The 21,029-nt window shown below is 34.0% G+C and overlaps 1 protein-coding gene across 1 annotated transcript in view; it reads right to left on the bottom strand.

Moving 5' to 3' along the window:
* The window catches only part of LOC131840666 (AT-rich interactive domain-containing protein 5B-like), an 80,231-nt gene extending 60,173 nt beyond the window's left edge, over window positions 1-20,058 (bottom strand). The window contains exons 1-3 of the mRNA XM_059188844.1: window positions 19,329-20,058; window positions 8,055-8,196; window positions 6,350-6,459 (exon numbers count right to left, since the gene is read on the bottom strand). Coding sequence (XP_059044827.1) covers window positions 6,350-6,459; window positions 8,055-8,196; window positions 19,329-19,349 — 273 coding nt within the window. The 5' untranslated portion in view covers window positions 19,350-20,058. The remainder of the gene's footprint in view (window positions 1-6,349; window positions 6,460-8,054; window positions 8,197-19,328) is intronic.
* Window positions 20,059-21,029: the final 971 nt, after the last annotated feature.

Genomic DNA, 21,029 nt, shown 5'->3' with positions numbered 1-21,029 from the left:
ATCGAAGCATTTGGCACCGTTTATAATGTACAGACAACGTAAAAATTGGGTTTCCCGCACCTAAACAAATCAAATCAAAACTAAAATAGTTTATTCATGTAGGACATTTCAACCGTTTATGAACATCAAGTTTTTTATATTAATATTTTTATTCCCTATCGTAATACATAGTATTAACTATCTTTCACTAGCGTCTCCGCTCGCGGTAATTCGCTTACTCAATTACTAGTTACCTAAATATGAAGGTAAGATTGTTTGTTTGTTATGATTTCACAGCTGTATCGATTATGATTATACATTTTTTTTGTAATATTATAGAAGCCAGTAAGTTTAAATCTCAGTAAATCATAAACATGATGATTGAAATACGTTTTGTACTAGCTGTTACTCGCGACTCCGCCTGTATTTTAACATAAAATATAGTCTATATCTGTCCTTGTTATATCTATCCTATTAATCTATTTTCAGAAGAATTCAATAAAAATCTGCTCAGTCGTTTATTAGTGAAAAGGTAACAAACAGTCAGACAGACACACTATAACATTTATAATATTAGTATGTTTAATCAATCGAACAAATACATTACATCAGAAAAAAAATGTATTGTGTGGGCACAGAACCCGCGACCATCGGAAGTGAGACGTTACATTCAACCACTAGATAACCGAGGTCGTCATGTTTGTGATATTGAATTATTTCAAAGTACAGTGATAACAAGTTAAAGGTCAGGTCATATTAAGGTTAATTTATAAAAACAAAAAACTTCCGACATACAATTGAGTTGAGGTATTTATATTATCACGTGTGTAAAACACAGACAAACAAACAAACGACAGATGTACAGTATGGAATTATATAATAATATATACTTCGGACTACAGTAATACTGTTCGCCGCAGCTGGCCTTTACAGCTTCACCGGACGATAGGAGGCGAGTGCAGATGGCTCTCCAAACCAAAAGAAGGACTTATGCGGCTGAAGGTCAACTCTCGTCTGACGGATACGACTTTAGTCTGAGGGTTCGAACCTCGGCTGAGGCCGTCGTAATTTTGATACCCGTTTGAATTGGACGAAAGAATGATTGGTATATTATCTTTAGAAACTAAATTTTAATTTAAATTTAAAGTAAAACTTTAATTCTAATAAAAAAAATAATGCAAATTTTTTTTTATTAAATTTAAAATTATTAAAATATTTAGTTCAAAAATCCACTCCATTGCTTTTATAATACGAAGTCGTCACAAGGCGTCCAACGAAAATATTGTACACTCTTTGGGCAGTACTTGATACTTTCATATATATTTTTAATGGATGATAATGGAATGGTGCCCCCACCTGCACTAAATAATATGTAGGTCTATTACAGACTCTTATGATATGTCAAATCTACCGTCAGTTCGTAATGATTTCGAGATGAGAAGAACTGACAAGAAACACAGCTCGTATTCTTTTCAAATAAACGTTGTACATGTTTACAATAATACAGATTCATTTTTAAATTCAAATTTGGAAGAATAGAGTGACCACCAGCATGTGCTACGCAAGTCAGTATTATATATATTGGTCAGTACAGACTGATATATTGAACTAGTAAACCAGTCGTAGGTAGTAAATAAACTACAGTTCTGAACTATATGTAAACAACATATAGTAGTCACAGCTCACATCAAACATAACTTAACAACATCCATTTGTGCGAGTAACAAAATAATTTCAAAACTATGTTACTGACACTATAGGTACAGAAAAATAATTTCATGATGAGTCTGATCACATGATCAGATCCGTTACTACATCGTGGTGAATTCACGATCACATCAAACATAACTTAACAACATCCATTTGTGCGAGTAACAAAATAATTTCAAAACTATGTTACTGACACTATAGGTACAGAAAAATAATTTCATGATGAGTCTGATCACATGATCAGATCCGTTACTACATCGTGGTGAATTCACGATCACATCAAACATAACTTAACAACATCCATTTGTGCGAGTAACAAAATAATTTCAAAACTATGTTATTGATACTATAGGTACAGAAAAATAATTTCATGATGAGTTTGAACACATGATCAGATCTGTTGGAGAATTCACGATGATCACATGATCACATCTGCAAGTATATCGTGGTTAATTCACGATGAATCAAAATTAGACATATAATTTCACTTTCCAGGGGACACCGAAATATCGTATTCTAAAAGTAATCCTTAATAATATTATAAATGCGAAAGTAACTCTGTCCGTCTGTCTCGCTTACACTACTGAACCGATTTAAATGATATTTGATACACATATAGTCTAGAATTTGAAAAAGGATATAGGCTACTTTTTAATCCGAAAAAAGGTTGTAAGGGGTTGAAAGGTTATATAGAAGTATCGACAATTTACGCGGACGAATTCGCGGGCACATCTAGTTTTACATATAGAAATATGTAAAACTAGTATAATGTATGTAATGTAGAAACAATCTGTATTCAAATAAACTTAATATAAGCACTATTGCAAAGTCACATTTTTTTAATCTACCACTCATTCGGAACGTAGACTCATCACAAGAAGAACGAGTGAGAAACTTGTGTGTTGCTATTTAAAATAAATGTTGTTGAGAATTCCATATTTAAGGACTGTGTGTATATAAACTGCCAGATTTGTTACCGGTGTGTTGTTTACACGCCAGGTCACATGTGGATGCGAGCGTGTTTATTCTTAAAAACACGACCTTGACCGATCCGATTTTTTGAGTGCTAACCGTTGGAGACCCGAAGGTCGACGTTCGATGAAATTTTGGTCTCATCGTCGAGTAATTTCGGAGGAGTATCGTTACAAAGAGTGCAAATCTGATCTCTAAGATCACTCCTCTCAATAAACAGCTACTTGAGTAACAAAATAAAACAGTAATAATCATCAGAGCAGTCCTTACAATAAGCTAGTTGTTTTTTTAATGACGTACCGCGTCACGGCCGACAGCCTGCGAGGACATGCCATTGTTTCCGCGGTCGTAGAAAAAAAAATCAATAAAATATTTCAATGATCAAATCACATCGCCCGCTCTATAAAAATCCCATAGCGTTCAACGAAATTACTCCACTACTTGTACAGTGTATTTCCACCGTTGTAACTATAGCATTTAAGTTGAAATTCGAATGCAGATAGGTTATAGAGGTGGGTGCGTGGTACAAAAATAATACACCACGTGTAATAATTTAAAAGTGATTTAAATATTTTTTTTTGTAAATATTCGATGTGTGAGTTATTTAGTATATTCATTCTATTTCAAAGTCAAAATCATTTATTAATGTATGAACACTTTTGGCCACTTATGCACGTCAGAATTTTTTATCCCCATCCTTACACCGTTTCAGTTTAGAAGAACTGGTAAGAAACTCAACTGGTCATTTTATTTATCACTTTCCTTGTTTTTTTTTTAATTACAGTGCTGTAATGGTGTAGTAGTAATAATAATAATAATAATCTCAAGACAATTCGCACAGCGCCATCTAGACCCAAGTTAAGCTAGCTAAAGCTTGTGTTATGTGTACTAGACATCTGATACAAATACATAGATAATTTTTTTTTCGTAAATACATACATATTATACATAGAAAATACCCAGACCGATACAAACAATCTTACTCATGATTACAAATGTTTGTGCCGTGCGAGGAGTCGAACCCGCGACCATCGGACGTAAAGCGGTGTACTAGACCGCTAGACCACCGAGGCCGTAGTAATATTAATAAATTACTGTGCACGTAGAAGAAATACGATAAGAATAACAGTAAATAGAAAATTAATAACAATAGGAGGTCTTACCGCTGTAAGCAATTTTTACAGATAACCTGGAATCTAGAACTAATGTACACTGAAAAGGTAGATGGCATACACAAGACACTATAATTGTATATGTATACTAGCAGTACACGCGACTTCGTTCACGTGGAATTTAACTTTATTTTATTAAAATAAAAGTAGCCTATGTTACTCCTTATTACATCAGCTACCTGCCAATCAAAGTCCCGTCAAAATTGGCCCAGCATTTCAGAGATTAGCCGGAACAAACAGACAGACAGACAAAAATTGTAAAAAATGTTATTTTGGCGTATTTATATTCATAAACATGTATTAAAAAACGGTTATTTCAATATTACAAACAGACACTACAATTTATTTATATGCACTTTTATTTTAGAAATTTTTTTAATAAGAACAGCGGTTTAAATCATTGTTTAAATAAAATAAATCCGCTACGCTTGCAATTTGGACCACACACTTATCGTAATTTCATACATGAAATAGTTGGCGTTACCAAATGGGGATTAGACAGAGACGGCGAATGTGCTAGTGCGCGTGCGAGCGAGACGGCCGCATCGAGCGGACTCAATTTTTGTGGTTTCCACACTAGCTGCTTTTAAATGTTTTCAATAATAGATTTTTATGTTCATACTTCATATTACTTGAGGGCGTAAGCAGGACTAATTGAGACTCGATCATCTTCACGCGAAACATACATTTTATTATAAATTAGGTATGCTTGCGTTAAATTTTAATAAAACAAAATAGCCTGTGTTATTCTGATGCTTAACCTATATTATTGTAAAGTTTCATCAAAATTCCTTCAGTAGTTTTTTTGTGAAAGAGTAACAAACATTCATACCTACCATTTTTGCATTAACAATATTTATTTTTTATTTTATATACAATTTTCCACAGACATATTCGTCCGTGCCTTTTTTAATTTACTTTAATATTATTATATTTCTTTAATTTCCACTTTTGTACAACTCCAGCCGAGATGTTACAATTTGCCTAACAGTGGCACCGAGGCAGACCTTATCCGTCTGGCCCAGGACCTCCGCTGGCCGGCCGGGTGAGTTGACGACATGCAGTGTCACCTATCTTTATTACGATTTTTTTCCTTTTTCTTCAGAAGTGTTAGGCTGTGCTCCTAGGCTCCTATATATTTTTTTGTTTTTGTATGTTTATAGTATTATGTTTTTTCTTTCTATTTTTTTCTTTTCCTAGGAACCAGTTACATTTACCAATATGCATATACAATTATATAAATCTTCACTCAATCTCAATTCACTTTCCGATGGGCCTGGCCCGGGCCAACGCATCAAGAGTGGACTGATCTAATTGAGAGTTTACAATATTAATAACTAGCTGTACCCGCGACTTCGTCCGCGTGGATTTTAACTTTATTTATCTAAAATAAAAGTAGCCTAAGTTACTCCTTATTACAGTAGCTACCGGCCAATAAAAGTACCGTCAAAATCTGTCCTGTCATTTCAGAGATTAGCCGGAACAAACAGACAGACTAAAATTGTAAAAAATATTATTTTGGTGTATGTACCGTATATATTCATATGCATGTAGTAAAAAACGGTTATTTCAACATTACCAACAGATACTACAATTTTATTTATATGTATAGATGTATAGATAAGATAACCCTGGACAATTAACAAAGCGCCATCTAGTCCTAAGTTAAGCAGACCTTGTGTTATGGGTACTAGACAACTCATATAAATACATAGATATAAATCATATACATAGAAAACACCCAGACCGATTATATTCATGAGTATAATTGTTTGTATCCGGGTGTTTTCTGTATGTATATATGTTCAAAATCTACCCTGTATCATCGTAAACACAGATTATTATATTAGAGTCCGTTAGTTTGTTCCCGCGCTTTTACTTCCCCTCCCTTACCTAGTACTGAACTGACCGTACAGCGGCCTTGACGCGCGCGCGCATTGTGGTGTGAATTAAAATAAATTAGAACTGTGTTAAACCTACTGTGAAACTGGAAAGCTAGCGAAGATACCTTCGAGACCCTGAAGCCCAAGAAATCCGCAGAACCATACAGGTACCATACATACGTGACAGACGTTTTTCCCTATATATATACATAGTACTTTCCCTAACATTTTGGTAGCAGAGAGTATTTTCCCTAACAATATATGTATGATATATGCATTGACAGAAAATATATCTATGTATTTATATCAGTTGTCTAGTACCCATAACACAAGCTCTACTTACCATGAGACTAGATGATACTGCGTGAATTTTCCTGAGATATTTTTATTATTATCACCCATTAAAACCAGGATTATCACAAGGACAGTAACACTAATACACAAGTCTTCAATCGATAAAAAAAACACCATTCATTCTTGTTACAATAACCTTTTTAACACAGGTAAAACCGCGGAACGCTATTAGTGTTATAAACGAAACACTCTCATTTGACCGCGCAATAGGTCATCACAACGCATAGCACCCGTTCCCGAGTATGACGCAATATAAATCAGTAACGTCATAACACTCACCTCGCCGTGCAGCCCGCGACCGTCCGGCGTGTTCTCAGGCAGGAAGTACAGCCTGAGGCTGACCAGGGTCTGATCAGACACCCTGTCCGTCCATAGCAGCTGGAGCTCGCCTGTGGAGAAGCGAATATTTTTTTTTAAAAATCTACCGACATCAAAGGAAGAGATGAGAGAACAGTGTTTTTATGCGCTCATAATTTCTTTCCACGTGAACCGATTTTGGTAATTCTTTTTCCATTTAAAAGATGGTACTTCTCTTTTCATACCTTGATTGCCATCTTCAAGGTACAAAAAAACAAACATATAGATTCTCAAATCAACAGAATTTTTATATGAGTTACTCCAATGTTTCTTTCTACTTGAACCGATTTTGATTATTATTTTTCCATTTAAAAGCTGGTGCTTCTTGTTTGATACCATATAAATATTAGACACGATACGACAGAATCGGTGGTAGTCTGGTAGCCGAACAGTCAACGCTAGCCTCCCAAGCTATATCAGGATTCTATTCAATGCCTGATGACGCCTCGTTTAGAGGCGAAACACGATGCAATATGGATGTAAATAGATGCAATAACGGTCTGAATTTGATCACCAATAGAGAAGGTCGTGACGCTTCCAGTAGCGGTGGTCAGGTTTCCGCACTGAATATTTGTGGTCTCACACATGATAATGATAGCGGAATTAAACAAAATAATATATATCTATCAAGTAATGAAAGGGACTTCCGCAAAATCACATATTTCTATAAAATACTAGCTGTCTCGGCAAACGTTGTTTTACCATAAAATAAAAAAAAATTAGGGGTGGACTACCCCTAACATTTAGGGGGATGAAAAATAGATGTTGGCCGATTCTCAGACCTACACAATACGCTCTCAAAATTTCATGAGAATCGGTCAAGCCGTTTCGGAGGAGTTTGGGAACGAAAACTGTGACACGAGAATTTTATATATAAGATATTCTATTTCCATTGGCCGTACCTGAACTTTACAGGTTCATTGGGCGAAATGGGGGCGAATGTAGATGGCACTGTAAACCCGCGTAAGGATTTACCGAGCGGCTGAAGGCCAACTCCTGCCTGATAGATACGACTGCACTTCCTACCACTTCCATAGTGAAATGAATTACCTGCCGAGGTTTCTCTAAAGACTATAGAATGGCGTGATCAAGGGTATATGAAAGGTTCTTAAGGCCTGGCCGAGATTGTCTCTAGACACTACAGAATGGGGTTTTACCAGGGTGGTATATTAGGGTTTCTTAAAGACCTTACCGAGATTTTCTCTAGATACTACAGCATGGCATTTACCAAAATTCCTCTGCGAATTCCTCTTCTTCAGCCTGTTAGAAGAGTCGGGAAATTGCTTAATATATCCTTCTTGAAAAACACCATGCTGTAGTTTTTAGAGAAAATGTCCGTAAGGTATTTAAGAAACCTTATAATTTAAGGTTTCTTAAATACCTTTTGGTGAATTTGGAATTTTGCTGAGTAAGAATTTCCCCACTCGCTCCCAAAGACGAGTGGTTGAACCTATGAAGATTTCTTGTTCAAAAAAGGTTTCGGTAACCGTTTATCGAAAGGTTGACCGAATGTGTACTTGTTTGCCAACATCGTGGTATAAAAAAATAGCAATTTCCATCCACTGTGCCATCATGTACTAAGATATCACACCTCTGTTACAGAGACAGCAGAATTCAATCAACTCACCAATGGAGACAAGCTCGGAGTCCTGCCAGATCCTCACAAAGAAGAAGTCCCCGATGGCCACGATCCTCTCGCGCGGCCCAGTCAGCCGGAGAGCTTTGTAGAAGGTGTACTGCCCGTGGTGACCGCATGGTAATCCCACCAGCTGGACACGACAAAAATATATATTAACAACACATATAATAATAGTACTAACAAGAGGAGGCCACGGAGTTTCAAAGGCTTATTTCTTTGAAACTACAGGCCTGTGATGACAGGATGGGTGGTGAGAGTAAACACACACAGTAGGGTGTAACTTATATATTAACTGTTACATCTTGAATTACTCTAGCTTACACTAATTACATAAACTATATATATGACCAACTGCGTGACCTACCTGTCGTTAGATAAAACGTACACTCGCACAATCTACTATCAAACGTGCTGATTTACATCACTATATCACAGGCCATTCTGAAATAATACTTTTGGGTTTGCAATTTTGTATACGCTTATAGGAAACTACTATACGGAGTCTCGTCTTTAAGTGAATTTCCCATATCGTGTCCTAATCGTTTTGGCCTGTTTTATTATTACGATCCTGTGTGTGTATTCCAAACATTTTTTCCCTTTTTTTACATACTATGCTATTTATTGCACGTTACCTGTAAACCCTTCATTATTCTTCAATATTTACACTACTTATTCTTATTACTCATTGGTTTCAGGGTTTCTGTTGCAAACTCTAAAAATTTTTATCTATTTACCTATCATTAATTTTCTTATTTATTTACATTGCGTTACACAATTATGGTATATCAATGAATTAAGTCACACACATAACACGCACCTTTTAGGCACTGCAACGTTATTTCTATATCTAGTCAATTTTCATAATGATATTTTTTTGTATACTGTAATTATTTATATAAAAATAACATCTATTAAAAAGAGCAACACACAAGTTTCTTGCTCATTCTTCTTGTAATGAATCTGCATTCCGAATGAGTGGTAGAATCAAAATATGACTATTCAAAAGTGCTTGTAATGAGTTTATTTGAATAAAGATTATTTCTATTTCTATTTCTATTAAACATGGGGGGCAATCCGTTATAACATGTATCACAGACTGCGTCGTTTCGCTTCGTTATGACATTTTTTTTACATTTATTTTCTGTTGATATAGAATATAGCATTGCATCGGCAATTATAACTAACTAATGTCTCGCCCCGGCTTCGCACGGGTGCAATGCTGATACTATATACCAAAATTGTTGTGTTTCTCTACAATATTATGCATGTATTAAATATACATATAAACCTTCCTCTTGTATCACTCTATCTATAAAAAAACGCTTCAAAATCCGTTGCGTAGTTTTAAAGATTTAAGCATACATAGGGACGGACAGACAGCGACAGCGACTTTGTTTTATACTACTAGTGATAACAAATATCGATAAAGTTGAAACAAATAAATAACTATAATATCGATGACAACTAATGCATCGATATAATACATCGACAACGTTACAACACTGGTCGCAGAACGCAGCCGACCATTCATTGCCATTAGGAGGCATTTAATTCCATTTTTTTTGTTGCATTTTGTTCAGGATGCGTTCACTGTACGCTGAACTTTAGTATCCTACTTTTTTTTTGTATATATTACAAAAACCAGTCAAGTCCGACACGCACTAGTGTACAAAAGTTCATTGTTGAAATAGATTTTATACTAGCTGTTTTTGTTCTGAATTTAACTTTCATTTTCTAAAATAAAAGTAGCCTAAGTTACTCCTTATTACATCTCATCAGCTACCTGCCAATAGAAGTCGCGTCAAAATCGGTCCAGCCATTTCAGAGATTAGCCGAAATAAACAGACAGACAGACAAAAATAGTAAAAAATGTTATTTTGGTGTATGTACCGTATTTATATTCATATGCATGTAGTAAAAAAACGGTTATTTCAATATTACAAACAGACACTTCAATTTTATTTATATGTATAGATGTATAGTAATAATCTCTTCCATTATTTTTATAATCAATACTAGATTTAAAGACAAACTAAAAGTCCTGAGTATCGTTTAGAAAAAGGTAATAGGTCTTTTATGGGAATGGGTATAAAAATTTACAATAAGATACCAAAGGATATATTGGAATTACTTTTAAATAAATTCAAAACATCTGTTAAATCATATTTACTGCGCAAAGCCTATTACTCACTAAACGATTACTTGAATGACGAGCGTGCATGGCAATAGTTGTTCATGCACTGGATTTTCATTTAATGTTAGACATACAAAAATTTGACGTTCATAAGCGGCTAAAATGTCATGAATAAATGATCTTTGGTTTTGATTTGATTTGATTAATGTTCTACATAGACACCTATATGCAGATAATGTAAATAAACTGGTTTCTAATAAAAAGAAATTCAGTTGAGTTTTTTGCCAGTTTTTATCAATTTTTTTTTTTATTTATTTACACACAAATTTATACAACATAATATAATAATTGAATCAGTATATTGAAGAAAAAAATATTAATACAAAAACTTGACATTTATAAGCGGCTAAAATGTCCTACAATAAATGATTTTTGATTTGAGCTTGTACCATCGCACTGCTCGCCATAGACAGGGAATTCATCCCCGCCCGTTGGAACCTAAGTGGTCTCGGACAGTGCTGTTTCAGAGGAGCTTCCTCCCGCGTACACTTACATTGTGGAATAAACTACCTGCCGCGGTTTTCTCACGAGACTACAGCATGGGGTTTTTCAAGAAGGGTATATTGAGAGTCAGCAACGCGCATGAGACACCGCTGGTGTGCAAGCCAGGTCCATAGGAAACCGTTTACCATCAAATGAGATTGCAGAATGAACTATCTGCCAAGGTTTTCTCGAGAGACTACAGCGTGGAGTTTTTCAAGAAGGGTATATTGAGTCAGCAATGGCGCATGAGACAACGCTGATGTGCAAACCAGGTCCATAGGAAACCGTTTAACATCAAATAAAATTGTAGAATGACCTATCTGCCGAGGTTTTCTCGAGAGACTACATCGTGGGGTTTTTCAAGAAGGTTATATTAAGGATCGGCAGCGCGTGACGCCCTGGTGTTTCAGGCATCCATAGGTATTTTTTTTTACCGTTTACCATCAGATGGGCTGTATGCTTGTTCGTGCCGAAATATCGGGAACTCAATAAATATAAAAGCGTGGGAAGGCCTCCAACAAGGTGGACCGACGATCTGGTAAAGATCGCTGGAAGGCATTGGATGCGAGCAGCACAGGACCGATCGTCGTGGAGATCTTTGGGGGAGGGCCTATGGCCAGCAGTGGACATCTTCCTGGCTGCGATGATGATGATGATGAATAAATATAAAACGTGGTAAGATCCCGTGATTTTTACTAATTATACGTATATTATACAGGTAACTCACCTCGAAAGAGAAACAAATTTTTATGCTATTATTTCATAAATTATGAACAATTTTAAACGAATTTATTATTTATCAAATCTGTTGAACCAAGAAACTTCCTGAATAAACGACGTACGTCATTCTGACGTTACAACTGAATGTGCGACAAATTCAAATTGTTGGCGATATACCTCCTTCTATATTTCTTTTCATATATATTGAAATTTATATAACAAAACAAAGTATTATATAAGTATAGTTATATAATACTTTGTTTTGTTATATACCTACATTAAAATCGCTATTAATAAATAGGGGTTGATGCTACAAGGGTGAAAATTTAGGGTCGTTTTTTTTAATGCCACATTATAAATAAATATAAATAAAAACATTTGCCCGAAAAATAAAAATATGTGGGTAATCTTTATCACTTAGGGGTATGAAAAATAGATAGTAGCCGCTTCTCAGATCTACTGAACATGCGTATAAAATTTCATAAAAATCGATCAAGCCGTTTGGGAGGAGTATTGTAACTAACATTGTGACACGAGAATTTTATATATAAGATTATAACGCTAAAGAATTTGTTTGTTTGAACGCGCTAATCTAAGAAACTATTCGAATTGAAAAATTCTATTTGTGTTGGATAGTCCATTTGTCGAGGAAGGCTTTAAGCTATATAACATTACGCTACGACCAATAGGAGCGGAGCTGCAATGACAAATATTGCAAATGTAGATGAAACGTAGACGAAGTTGCGAGGGTCAGTGGAGACTGGTCTGTTCGGAGTAGTCTTTGCTTTTGACAAAACTGCTATAGCGCAGAGGTCCCTAAACTTTTTTGTGTCGTAGACCCCTTGCCATATCTTTCGGTTATAGGTAGACCCTCCATTCTTACCTGGTATTGATTTTTTGAAAATTTCTAACTGTATTAAAGTTTTGTGTTAAAAACATAAAGTAAAAACAACAAATGACCCCTGTCGTAGACCTTGCAGGGTGTCATAGACCCCTGAGGGTATAGACCACTTTGGGAATCACTATAGCGTATACTGGTGGTCACTGTATTCTCCCGAATTTGAATTTAAAAATGAATGAATATAATACATATACAAACTTATTTGAAAATATTACGACCTGAGTTTCTTGTCAGTTCTTCTCATCTCGAAATCATTCCAAACTGACGGTAGATTTGACATATCATAAGTCTGTAATAGACCTACATACATGAATAAAGATATTTTGAATTTATTTGATACAACTTTTGACATTATATATTTTCTGTGTTTTTCTATTGCTGTGTCAAATAAATACAGTAATACTGTAATGGATTGGTGAGTTGGTACATTATATTATTTATAATATAGTATTTATATTATGTATATCATAGTATTTCATTTATCACTACATAGTATAAAATAAAGTAGCTGTCACCGTCTGTCCATCCCTAAATATGCTTAAATCTTTATAACTACAGAATGGATTTTGAAGCGGTTTTTTTTATAGATAGTGATTCAAGAGCTAGGTTTATATATATAACACGTGTACACCCGAGCAAAGCCGGGGCGAGTAGCTAGTTTTACATATAAAAAAGTCATTCTCTGCGTTGCCAGCTGTATTACAGACTAGCTATACCCGCGGCTTCGCTCGCATCGCTCGCTGGCTACTAAATGGCGCTGAAGTAGCAAAACGTTGATATTTTATTTTGTTGGTATTTATATATTTTTCTTTTTAATAAAAAGTATTCTATGTTCATTCTAATACCTCCGTGAACATTTGTACAAAATTTCATGATGATCGGTTCAGTAGTTTTTGCGTGAAAACGTAACAAACATCTCATTTATAATAGTAAGTATTTGGCACCTATTTCTTCTTCTTTCTTTTGTCCTTCTGATATATATTACTGTAAAGTCTCATCAAAATCCGTTCAGTAGTTTTTGCGTGAAAGAGTAACGAACATCCATACTCACAAACACTTCACGACCTTAACAATGACCTTCATGTTTTTTTATAGCATAGGGGACGAGTTCACGGCTCACCTGATGGTAAGTAATTACCATAAGCACCAGGAGAACCACGCGTTAACGGCCTTAAGAAGGAATAATATAAATAAATAACCCTGGACAATTATCACAGCACCATCTAGTCCCACGGTAAGCAGAGCTTGTGTTATGAGTACTAGACAACTCATATAAATTTGACGGGACTTTTATTGGTAGGTAGCTGATGTAATAAGGAGTAACTTAGGCTACTTTTATTTTAGAAAAATTAAGTTAAATTCCACGCGGACGTAGTCACGGGTAAAAGCTAGTTAATATATATGAAACTGTCTCCTTATTTATTTGTCTGTTTATTGCCTTTCCATTGTTAAACGACTTACCGTATCTTAACGACTCATACACATACTGTCCATATATAAAAAAAAAAACAGACAAAACCGCGTGTAACAGCTAGTCAACAACACATTTATACCGGTAGGTAGTAACGACGTAAACAGTATTACCGTTTCATTATCGATTTAACGTAAAAATCGTTACCATATTGCGTACCGAGTCAATGACCCACATTTCACTGTTGGGCAACAAAAAGTTTAAAAATAGCTACATTTGGTTGATCGTGGAGTTGTGATTGAGTGTAGTGGGATCAGCCCATCGTTGGGATAGGTTTTTTTATTAAATAATGGAATAGTGCCCCCACCTATGCTGACGGGGCACCAGTGGGGGTAATAGGATGAGAATAAAAGGTCAGTTCTATAATATCTTCTTATAAAATAAAGAGTGTAAGCGAAAGTACCAGGATAACATGAAGTTACAGGCAGTTGGGTGATGTCTTTGGTACTGTTCATGTATATATATGATAATGGATTGGCGTCCGCGTATGTGTGATGGATGATAATAGAATGGTACCCCCGTCTGTGTTGACGGTATACGCTGGCGGGGCACCAGTGTGATAGGATGAGAATAAAAAGAAGAAAAAAAAGAAGAAGTCAGGTCAGTTGCATGCTCTTATAAAATAATAAATGTGATATAGTAAAAGTACCAGGATAACATGAAGTTACAGGAGGTTAGATGATCTTTGGCACTGTTTATGTATAACATATACATGATAAATAATAATATGTTGACTATTCAAAAGTGCTTAAATTAAGTTTATTTGAATAAATGATTTTCTATTCTATTCTATTTTAATAGAATGGGGCCCCCGCCTGTGCTGACGTTATACGCTGGCGGAGCACTAATGTAGGATAGGATGAGAATGTCAGGTCAGTTCCATGCTCTTATAAAATAATAAATGTGATACAGTAAAAGTACCAGGATAACATGAGGTTACAGGAGGTTAGACGACGTCTTTGGGTACTGTTCATGTATTTAGGTGCCGGTTGATACTCTATATATCATAGAACCGAAGGTCTTCCATAATGTAATGGTGCACCCGCCTGCGATAACAGTATACACTGGCGGGGCACCAGTGGATGATGATAGGATAAGCATGAGGTCAGGTTACTTCCATCCTCTTATAAAATAACAAGTGTGATACAGTAAAAGTACCAGGATAACATGAAGTTACAGGCAGTTAGGTGATGAGTTTGGTACTGTTCATGTATATAGGCGACGGTGCCATCAAATTTGATTGAGTCGTTTTAGAGATTAACAACAACAAACAGACAGACAAAAAATTATAAAATTATTTTTTGATGTAAATACATCAACAATAGTTTATAGTTTCATATGCATTATCAAGAACAAAAAGACGAGTGGACAGTTTAAAAAAAAATTGTTGTAAGTACTTATATGTATATATATGCATTTGTTGAAAAGTTGTTAGTTTAAATTTACAGTCACAACATTTTTTTTATTTCTATACTATATATAGCTAACTCGCGATTTAGAGTTTTTTTTAAATAAAATATAACCTACATCCGTCCCCATCGAATAGTAAAAAAAAATTAAATTAAAAAAAACCTTCTTTTTACAAGTCGGTTAAAAATATCTTTGTTTGCTTGCGGTCTTTTATGTCGTTACACCTCACCTTATAAATATCTCATTTCATACATACTGCAATTGCGTACTACAATCTGAACGTGTGCCGAGCTAAAATCAACCCTATCCCTTCGTATTACGGTTCAGTTTTGTGTTGTACAATACATTTGAAGTTAAGATTCATTTTTATTCCACTTCTGAGTACAACTCACAATATAACAGACAATATAATTTATTAATAATCTAATTGAAATACCTACCTGGAAATTTCTTGTTGGACATTCATTTTTTTTATCACCGCCGCCACCTTGGATTAATTCCGATTATAAGCGGCCGTCCACAAATTACATCACACGTTAACGAGCTGAGAAAGTGTGACGATGTGTGACAAAGTGTGACGTTATGTGACAAAGTGTGACGGTGCCTTAAATTTCGTGACGTCACATTTCAAAGACCTATCTAAGTATTTAAAAATTTATTTTAAACAATTAACGAAAGCTTCAAAATATTTCTATAATCCTCAATAATATGGGATACGAAAGGTATGGAAGTAACGTCATTTTTAAATCTAGAAGCTTGAAACTTATTTTTAAGACTGTTGATTAAATATAAATAAGTATAAGATTCAGTTTGTAAAATTTGTACCTTTAAGGAAAATAAAATAAGGTAAAAAAGTTTGTATGAAATTAAGTATTTTTGAAGCTAGAACTATGAAAGTTTTTCTTTAGCGTTCTTGGGTTAGGTTAGGTTTATTTACTTATTTCTTAAAATAATAAAAAATGCTATACAAGGTCACTATTACTTGCGGACGAAGCCGCGAGCACAGCTAATATTTAATAAAATTATTGTATTTTTAATAAACATGTGACGTCACAATACGGTGGAGTGTCACAAATGTGACCATCTGTGACAAAGAGATCGTTAATATCGTGTGACGTAATTTATGGATGGCCCCTAAGCTACTATAAATAGGGATTATAATGCAACGACAGATATTAATATATCGATAAAATGGACTGAGTGAGACAGCGTATGCGCTATCCAAGATTAAAAAAAATGGTTTACAACCTAGAAACATAAACCTTGTAAGAAAAAAGACAAAATCCCTTATTTCTATATATATTTGGCTCTCAAACCAAGTACATCTTAGTTTTTTGACCGATTGTCGTTGGGGCAAAGGGGGGTTGTTAGTAATGAGGTTTAATAGCTACATTGCTAGCAATGTATGCCAGGTTGACCTCCACGCGGTTCCCTCTGGAAACCATCGGTATAATTTCATGCTGAATTTACCACGATGGGCTAACTCACCTAACCTCGTGATCCTATAACCATTCATTGGTGCCAACGTAAACCAGCTAGCGCAGGTCGGTGCACCATTCCATTATCATCCATAATACCGATTGTGGGGAGGAAACGAATTGTTAGTAATGTGGATTGATAACCCCATTGCTAGCAATATACCATGTCAGGTTGACCTCCACGCGGTTCCCCTGGAAACCATCGTGATAAATTCTTAGTGAATTTGTCACGATGGGCTAACTGACCTGACCTCATGCTTATCTTATAACCCTCCATTGGTACCAACGTAAACCGTTAGCGCAGTCCGGTGCATTCCATTATCATCCATAATACCAATTGTAGTTGGTCCATAGTATTTTGACAGAATGCAGTTGGTCAAACTTTGGTACAAACTTGTACAAGGTTGAAAATATCTTCGAACAAGAGCCAAAAATCTCGTATTTGTACTAGGGTCTTAGTACGATTGGCATACTTGGTGCTATGTTGTTTTAACAGAATTTTAAAGTGCAAGACGAAATGTATCTATCTATCCTACTCTAATAGGGAGACACTCGTAACCTGTAATACTTTGAGAATTGAGTATAATAACACTAGTCACCCGTCCCGAGTTCACACGGGTGCATTTGAAATCTTTGAATTTGTCGACCTGTTCCATACTATAACACGCGTGTATTATACATATAAACCTTCCTCTTGAATCACTCTATCTATTACTGAAAACTGCATTAAAATCCGTTGCGTAGTTTACAAGATCTAAGCGTACAGAGAGCGAAGCGACTTCATTTTAAACTATGTAAATATAAAGATAGTAAATGAACTAGTACAATGCAATACTGAATTCACTCATAAACAAAAATTACAAAAGTTGCAAAATACACTCTAAAACATTATGTTTAAAGTCTAATTTCAATAATATGTTTTTTTTTATCAAATTAGGCGTTTTTTGGGGAAGTCCATGTTACTATAGTAATTTGATTTTTTTTAATAAACCAGTTTTGTATTAGGTATGATTTTTAAATAAACCAGTTTTGTACCATGTATGAGATATATTACTGACCTACCTTTTACATGCGGCTTTGTCTGTTTTTTTTTTTTTATATAAAAAATAGTTTATGTCCGTCTTTTTATTACAAAGTATCTTGCATACATATACTTAACATCTTTTCGACCGTTTAGTCGTGAAAAGTGACAAACAGACAGACGGACAAACTTCCGAATTTATTTGTATTAGATATTTCTATAAGCATTAGATATATAGATAGATAGATAAATTCTTTATTCATTACTCGTATCGTCTTTTATCAAACGATAGCCCGTTTGTTAACACTGTTTACTATCACTGGAGAGAGACGGAAATTAAATTGTGATGTTGTTTTGTTATCAATTTGTTTTGAACCTACTACCTTTGTTTTTAAGACTTATTTTTATTTGCATAGCAATGCGCATTATCTTACTTAACAAACAATTTGATACATATACACATCGTTACGTCTATACTAAACACTATGTGTTCCCGCGATGTCACAATGGCACGTGACTTTGTCACAGTGTCACGTGACATCGTCACAATCTCATGTGACATTGTCACACGATGCTTGTCACAATTTAACGTTAAAATATATACTCGTTTATAACGGGAGTTTTTACAAACGATTTAAAATGCGAAACTTTGCTAGTAATCTAGTACTTGGTTAAATGTAAAAAGTCTAAGGAATTTATTTTTATTTATTATTTAATTATTGGCAAGAAATATTTTATAAATAAATTCATTTTTATATTATAATTTTAAAGGTAATAAATACACGTTTTAATTATTTTAGGCAAAGATACAATTGCACAAATCCGTAAGAAATAGCAATATAATTTTTCGATGTTTTAATTAAAATGACATACGTAGGTACTCCGTCCACCCAAAATAATAGGTTAATGTCAAGGAAGTAATAATGAATGGTTCAAATAGGAACTTAAACATAAATTTATTTTTAATTTATTCGTGATTTTGAGTAAAAAAAAATGTTTATATTATAAAAATAATAATATACAAATATCGATATTCGATAATTTGCGCACTGCGTCACAACACTAGTATTCGCTGATATGGCGCACAGCGGCAGGGTTGAAATGAAGCCAACAATTTATTTCCTTACTTTTGAACGCTCCTTTTATTAAAATTGAATGTCTAATTTTATCTTGACCTTATTTACCGATAAACGAATTAGTATCATTAATACTTAAAAATCATTATTTGATTACGTAATTACTGGTTGAATTCATAGACTATTACTCTAATAATAAACATTTATTTTTAATTTCAATGATTATAATTTTGAAAATGGAATAAACAATATTCATTTGAAAATCGAACAGCTTCCTTCATAAGCGAAACAATGGATGACGTCACGCGTTAACAAAAGTACATTCTCATTCTCAACATCTATTTAATTCGATACGACTGTTTTTACATCTACTCAAACCGTTTCACAGAGTAACTAATTAAATAGAACAAATTGAATTACAAAAATTATCTATTTTAATTAAAACCTAATAAATTTACAGTCTAATTATGGAGGAAGGAAACCTTATTAAAAGAATATTCATATTTACCTTGAATGACGGTTTATCCATGATTAGAGGCAATCCAAAGGACAAAGGACGCACATCCAAGTCACTTTAACTTCACAAAAACACAAATAGAGGGCATATTTTTCCATAGAACGCTATGTAACATAATTACAAAATAACAATGGACATATGCAATATTATTTATAACTTTTCAGCTTAGACATTGCACTAAATTTAAACACACTGAATGTACTGTGGCAGTTATTTTTCAACAAACTATAAATAGATACACTACATAAACTACACTACATTCGCGCGCACGTAAGGGAATTACTTTTTAATTTTATTTTTTCAATTAAAATTTTTCATGTTCAATAATTGACAAAGGCATAACGGTTATAGTGCCAAGTTTCGGAACGAACCGTTCAATAATGATTGATCGAGATAATTATTTAATTATCTACAGCGTAGATAAACGAATGATTGTGTTAATAATACTAATCATATACACATCCATATTCACACACGCGCGGTGACACTCACACGTAGCAAATCAAGAGAAAAAAAAATAACATTACACTATTATTATATTTTTTAATCACATAACCACTTTTCATTCCGCCATTACTGTGTAGTCGTAAAATTAATGACTTGATGATGATTCAAATTAAAATATTAAGAACACAATAAAACAATATGGCGATCGCTTGACAAAAATAAGTCAAAACACGCGCGAGGGGAGCGATTACTTGACAGCACGGCCATCCCGGTAGACGGCGATGGCGTATCTGTGTGCTAGCTGTATTTTCTTACCCGCTCACACGCTGAGGGGCTAGGGTTGAACTTACTTTGTCAAATCCTTGCTGATTTATTTGTTTAGTACATAAATTTTATATTATACGTCCGCCATCTTGTGAATTAAGGTAGCACTGTTTGTGAAATTAGATTACATTAATATTTCTGGGAGAAAATTAATAATTAGTATATTGTATTCGGTATATATTCACGGTCAGTTACTTACGGGGTATGCAGATGATTTTGAATATAAATAAACGTTTTTTATATTTAATAAACAGTTTTATTATTAAATTAATATATTTGTCCCTGTTACTTTATTATTCGTTATATGATATTAACCCATATAATATAAAATATATTTGTTATAAAAACAAACATACATAGGTTATATCTATAATAATTTTAAAACGATATTATTTTTAACAAATATATTTGATTTTAAGTAATTTAAAGTCTGTAGATATTTTCATTGGATGTGGATGTTTGATTGCTCAGACAACCTTTAAAAAGTAATTATTATGATAAAATGAAATAAAATCAACCAACAATAAAAGTAAAATGTGTAATCCTATTGTCTCTGATTTTTTTTATAACATATTTCTAATCAATTACTTATAAATATAGGTACATAATAAAATTATCACTAATTATTATAATATGAATATTTATCGTTTACTATTCATTGTTATAATATAACATGTGTTATTTTTTTATGTATATTTATTTAATTTGTTCATGTTATTAAAAATTATATAACTCGAGAATGATTACAAAATGGCGGTATTGACGGCCCTACTGTACTCACACATTGACACAAACTGCCACATCTATACGTACGTAAGTACATACAATATTTTTTACATAAATATAATGATTGGCGTAGTACAAACGAAATATTCACATTAACCGAGTAACTTTTTTTTTGTTTACGTAACTGAATACTTG

This window comes from Achroia grisella, unplaced genomic scaffold, assembly GCF_030625045.1.
Source record: "Achroia grisella isolate CSIRO2021 unplaced genomic scaffold, CSIRO_AGI_Agris_v1 utg149, whole genome shotgun sequence".
NCBI lineage: Eukaryota > Metazoa > Arthropoda > Insecta > Lepidoptera > Pyralidae > Achroia > Achroia grisella.
This window is presented reverse-complemented; position numbering and strand designations above follow the sequence as displayed.